Source organism: Miscanthus floridulus, chromosome 1 (assembly GCF_019320115.1).
Source record: "Miscanthus floridulus cultivar M001 chromosome 1, ASM1932011v1, whole genome shotgun sequence".
Lineage (NCBI taxonomy): Eukaryota > Viridiplantae > Streptophyta > Magnoliopsida > Poales > Poaceae > Miscanthus > Miscanthus floridulus.
In genome coordinates this window covers 152,074,830-152,080,665 of record NC_089580.1, presented here as the reverse complement: position 1 = coordinate 152,080,665, position 5,836 = coordinate 152,074,830, and the positions used below count along the sequence as shown (strand labels likewise).

The 5,836-nt window shown below is 41.5% G+C and overlaps 1 protein-coding gene across 1 annotated transcript; it reads right to left on the bottom strand.

Annotated features, from left to right (window-relative positions):
* Nucleotides 1–267: 267 nt before the first annotated feature.
* On the bottom strand, nt 268–1,737 carry LOC136498083 (copper-transporting ATPase PAA1, chloroplastic-like). Its single transcript, XM_066494025.1, has 4 exons — nt 1,324–1,737; nt 1,176–1,229; nt 577–730; nt 268–458 (listed from the first exon to the last, which is right to left on the bottom strand). The coding sequence occupies exons 1-4, from the start codon at nt 1,627–1,629 to the stop codon at nt 427–429; spliced, it is 546 nt and encodes a 181-aa protein (XP_066350122.1). The 5' UTR covers nt 1,630–1,737; the 3' UTR covers nt 268–426.
* Nucleotides 1,738–5,836: the final 4,099 nt, after the last annotated feature.

Below are 5,836 nucleotides of genomic sequence, written 5' to 3'. Positions count from 1 at the left end.
GGAGGGGTCGGTCGGAGGTCTTCTTCGTTCGGGAACCATTGGACCCGAGACTTAACATACCCATATGTTAGGATCTCGTCAGGTACTTTTCTTTTTGACATAAAACCAAAGTAGAGAGTTGTTTTAACTTTTAAGGATATTCTAGAGATGTTCTTACTATGGCAATTTGCAAGATGTGAAAGTCTTCATCCATTTTATTTTATCACTAGTTTGCCTTCAATAGTTCAGGTGTTACGAAGTTGAAGCAAAAATCCCTAACAACAATAATGGCATAAAACTTCCTGGGCACTCATAGAACCATATATCTCAATCAAATGTACATCGTAGACCCGCGTGTACAACTTCTGAAGTAGTAGGAGTATTCAAGGACCCCTCCTTGCTAAAACTTCCTGACCATTCATAGTCATACATAAGGCACTGCTGAGGTCAAGAATCAGTTTGTTCAGCTTCGCCTTCACCTGCAAAAACCAAAGAGCAATAGGGAAGGTGACATGCTTCAGTTGACAAGAACATCTTAATCCGTGCAACTTAAATGGCGCATAAATGGACTGAAAGATGGAAACGTATCCTTCACACCTTGCAGATGAGACTGGAACCCACAAGAGGTGAGATGATTGGCAAGCTTCTCGGCCAATTGCTTTTGCCAATCTTTGGTAGCCTTCGCTTCAGGTGTCATCCACACAAGAGCGGTGGCCTTTTCGACGTCAACTGTAGCTGCAGCAACCTCAGGCTGACGAAAACAAGCCAAACGAACTTCAGTTACATGGTGGTGCTGGTGTTACTTGTTACAAGGTGATGGCACCTGGTGACTTGGAGGTGCCACAGAAGCAGCATATACAGTGCAAAAGAAGGTAGCAAGTTAGCAACTACAAATTGGTTAAGAAGAACTGACGAGGAGGGAGCACTGCACCCATCCACCGATACAAGCAAACTGCGGATGCAAGTGCTGATTTTACAGTTGCATCATTCACAGCAAATATTTTTTTATTATTGTTTTTACAGAGGAGCAGAAGGGTTTGCCTATCAAATTCACCACATTAGACTGTAAGATTTGTAAATCTAGTGCATCCGATTTTGAATATGTTTCCAGAACCGACACCAAATGGAGAGACGATATGAGAGGAAGCAGAAGTGCAAGCTTTGCACTGCTGCTAGCTGTATACGGAGTTACGGACCTGGCTCTCGAGAATCCGCTTCACCTTGGCCGCGCATCCGCCGCAAGACATTCCCTGCACGCACGCAGCAGCTCATACCGGCAGCTACCAATCGGAACCAAATCGTAGCAGCAAGAATAATCAGACACGCGCACGAGCGAGCGGTTACCCCGACATGGAGCACGATTGCGTCGGAGTCGCCGTCCGCCTGCTGCTCGGCCTCACCCAGAGCCGCCACAGCCGCCGCGGCCGCTGCCGCGCCGGCACCGGAGTCGTCCCCACCACCGCCGCCACCACCAGATATGCGGCCTCCGCCGCCGCTGCCGCCTGCGCCGAATGTGGAGGTGGTTGCGGAGATGGAGGCGAACCCGCGGCGGGGCCGCGCCAGGCCCGACGGGAGCAGGGGCCTCCCCGCGGTGGGCAGCAGAGGGAGGGGCACCCTCGTACTCGTGGTCGTGGCCACCGCGGCTTCCATTGCTTCGCGGCCACCACAGGTCCACAGCAGCACAGCCTGGTAATAATCCTTTTCGGCCACCGTTTGCTTCGCGGCGGGCGTTTCGTTGTGATGTCCAAGTCCACAGATTCGATTTGCAAGCTGGCCCTTTTGCAGACCGGAGTTGCCGTGGCAGTCGTGTGCTTCACGTGTTCCTGCCATCAGACTTTCATGCACCACATGTCGCATTCCATCAGACCGTACCGAATTACCAAGGCTATGTTTAGTTCCAAAAACTTTTCCAAAAAGTGTTACAGTAATCATCACATCGAATCTTATGATACGTGCATGGAGCATTAAATGTAGACGAAAAAAAAACTAATTACACAGTTTGGTTGGAAATCACAAGACGAACGTTTTGAGCCTAATTAGTCCATGATTAAACACTAATTGCTAAATAAAAACAAAAATGCTATGGTAGCCAAATTCCCAAATTTTACGAACTAAACACAACCCAAGTGCATCTTGTTATCTGGACGGATCATCACTGATTTAGAGTAAAAAAGTGTTTAGTCTAGAAGAAGCAGTAAAAGTGTTTAATAGTCCCTTGAGGCAAAAGATATTGGTATATTTAATTTTGTCTATGGGATTCAGGTCCTATTCGGCTGGCTGGAAAAACGGCTGGTGCTGATGTTGATTTGTTGTGATTGAAAAACATTCGGCCTGTTCGGTTGGCTGGTTTGTATCGTTGCTGATTCGTGAAGAAGTGCTGCTGGCTGGTTTGTGTGAGGGAAAAATACTGTTTCGACTAGAAATTTACGATCGTTTACGACAAGCCACAGCCAAACGAACAGACTGATTGTTACTTCACTAAAACGGTACAACTGATAAATTCGAGTGAACATGGCCTCATAGTTTGACCCAGTACGTTTTGTGAGGAGTTTGACCGAACAATTTAATAAGAATATAGGCATGGAGTCAGATGGATAAATTGGAGTGTCCTTTTTTGAAAGAAATGTGATATGATACCCATTGGTGCTCCGTAGACAGATTGGATAATTATAAAATCCTCAATTAATCTGTAGAAGTCGTTGCAAATGATATTTCAACATTTCTTCATGAAGTTTGAACTGAAATTATCTGGAGATTTATCTGAGGGTACATCTCGACCACTGCATCAACTTCTTTAGAGAAAGGTGCTTCTAGACAGTCCAAATCATTTGAAGACATTAAGAGCCAGAATCCAGATCGAAGTGATTACAATTATGGTCCCGTTCGGCTTGCCGAATCTTGGCTGAAACTGGCTGAAAACACTGTTCTGGCTAAATTGTTGTGAGAGAAAAATATTGTTCCGGCTAAAAAAACAAGCCGAACAAGCCGAATATGGGGTAAGCCGAACGGGGCCTATATTTAGAACAACCAAGCATTTCTTTGTAAGCATTCCTGACTAGATCTGCTTTACTTTCGAGGTCAAAAAAAATGTCCACTTTTGCTTTGCAATCTAGCTTTCTACCTTTTTGTATGTTAGAAGTAAAATAACTAGAGACAATGAAGTGATGCAAATGATGTCTGTGTATTCTCAATAAACCGTGCATATATATATATAGGGTCTAAGTGGGCGGTTACAAGTGTGAAAGAGAGAGATGGGTGAAAAGACACCCCTTGGAATAGTCCATAATTGAGCACTAAATAATAATTCTCAACACTCCCCCTTGATCAATTAGCTCATCGTAGTCTTTACTGTTCATCTATTATAAATCTTTGGAAAACCCTGTGGAGAAAAACCAAAGTAATACTGGTATATCAGGCAAAACTCCTTAAAACACAGTGAGAAAAATAAGGAGAAAATACCATGTTATATAATCACCAATGTTATTAGACCCTTTGAGATAAACTCAAAGCCTCAGTCTAAAAACACCTTGACCATAGGGTCAATATGCTTCAAATATCATCTTCCAAAAACCTAGATGAGGAAAACTAGATGATATAGCATATACATTTGTGTTAACATTGCCTCGTCAAAAACTTTATATGAGAAACCTCAAAAGGAAAAACTCACAAAAAGAAAAGAGTACAATGCATCTTATGTCCCAATATCATCCACCAAAAACCTCTGTGGGGAAAATGGATGATATGACATAACATTGTGTTGATATTGCCTCATTAAAAACTTTATATGAGAAACTCAAAGGGAAAAACTCATACAAAGAAAAGAGTGCAATATGATGTTTACAACAATTTATTAATCAGAGAGACTCTCCTCCTGATATTAGCAAACCTCGAAGTAAATTCATACCAATGCACTCAACACATAAAAAATATGGAGTATGATAGACTTTGTGAATATCTCTGCGAGATTATCACAAGACTTAGTTTACAAATGTTCTAATGCCCATATTACCTATGGAATAGAACCATCTTAGTGCAAAATATTGCATTAAATATAACTTGTCTCCATCTACACAACACAAGTTGTATTACCTTTATAGATAATGACTATTGATTCATAGAATCAACACCACATAACTTCAATATGTGATATATCACTCTGCCAAGCTATACACATTCATGTGAAGCTTTCTACAATACAATGCCAGAATGATTAATGGAATTGACTATTAAATGTCTATTTAAAGACTATCACAAAATGGTCTTTCCATATCCATGTAAAGCCTATTTCAATGATCTGGAATTTAGGGATCTTATAGATAACCAGAATCATTATGTTCACATAATTGGATCATGGATTACACCAAGACCACATGTGCTATTTGAGACATCAAAAGATATCCTTAACTTCAATCTACCAACATTTGGTAGGAGTAGTGCTGCTACTAGATAGCAAATCATTGCAAAAATAATATCCGCCCAGGAACTTTTGCAAGATATATTAGCGCATAAATAGCACAGAGATAATGGACCATATGTCCCAATATCTCATCTCAGTCACTATGGCATAAAACAATCTTCCTCTATCATGAGGTAGAACAACCATAGGATACATTCATATTGAATCAATCAATATGATCTAGATATAGATAGCTTTTGTATAAAATTCTAAGAGAAGATGCTTGGATCATAAACACAAAATCAAATTTTTGTTTAGTCCGTATCTTTCATCTTAAACTCCGTCTGTAGATTAAAACGTGCTATTAATATGTGTTCATCACTAATGATGTCAAGATTATTGACTATCATATAACACTATAAAATCCAATCAAGGACTTTAAAATGAACACCACGTGTAATTGAAAGGACCTAGGATGCCGCCTAGAGGGGGTGAATAGGCGTTTCTGAAAATTAACACCTTTAAATGCGGAAACAATTAGAAAAGGGAGTTTCCAAAATAGAAATTCTAAATTAAGAGTAATAGCACCCCTCACAAGTTAGGCACAGAGTAAACAAGGTATAAAGAATATATCTAGAAGCTACAACCCTACAACACAAAGTTAGGACAGAGAATAAATATTTTCAGTACTGAGCTCTAATACCGGACGTGTCCGGTACACACGATTTCTGCAGATCAGCCCCAAACTTGCTCCTTTTGATTTCTATCTTCAAACCAAACTGCAGGCACCTACTAGAGATGACAATATACATAGAGAGCCTGCACAAGAGCTAGAGCAAAACACATATGAAATGAAATGCGAATTGAGACACAATATTTGTTTTACCGAAGTTCAGACTCGTTCGAGTCCTACTCTCCGTTGAGGGGGCTGCGGGCAACCCAATGAAGGTCAGCCCTACAGGATACCACGAAGGTCACTCTAGCACGGAGTCTTTTCCAACTCCTTTCCTCCTTCCACTAGTTGATTCCGAGGCGGCGGAATCGACCGTTACAAACTTTCTGTGGCACACCACAATCTCTTGGGTGCTCTTCGGCGATGCCTAACCGTCTAGGACCGAAGAGTCCAAGAGTAACAAATGCGAATCACGAGATTGACAATATGCACAAGTGCTTAAGTGGTTGGATTGCTCTCTTTTTGAATTTCACTCAACCCACAATTTGATTTGGCAAATTTAATCAATCACTTACTAAGAGAGGGTTGGGAGAGTTGGCAAGGCTCAAAAACATGTGTGTATATCTGCAGAATCAGTAGCATCCAAAGGTGGAGGCTTGGGGGTATTTATAACCCCCTTGGAAAAACTAGCCGTTTTATAGCCGTTGCCATACCGAACGTGTTCGGTATGCCGTTATGACTTAATACTACGCTAACGGTAACTAAGTTACAGTGTCAATGTGAGGCGT

Bases quoted from the DNA above. Each gene is read 5' to 3' on its own strand.
- LOC136498083 (XM_066494025.1), bottom strand. From the start codon at position 1,629: ATGGAAGCCGCGGTGGCCACGACCACGAGTACGAGGGTGCCCCTCCCT. The intron at 1,230-1,323 runs GTAACCGCTCGC...GCGTGCGTGCAG, and splicing joins CAATCGTGCTCCATGTCGGG to GGAATGTCTTGCGGCGGATG. The intron at 731-1,175 runs GTCCGTAACTCC...TGTTTTCGTCAG, and splicing joins AGCGGATTCTCGAGAGCCAG to CCTGAGGTTGCTGCAGCTAC.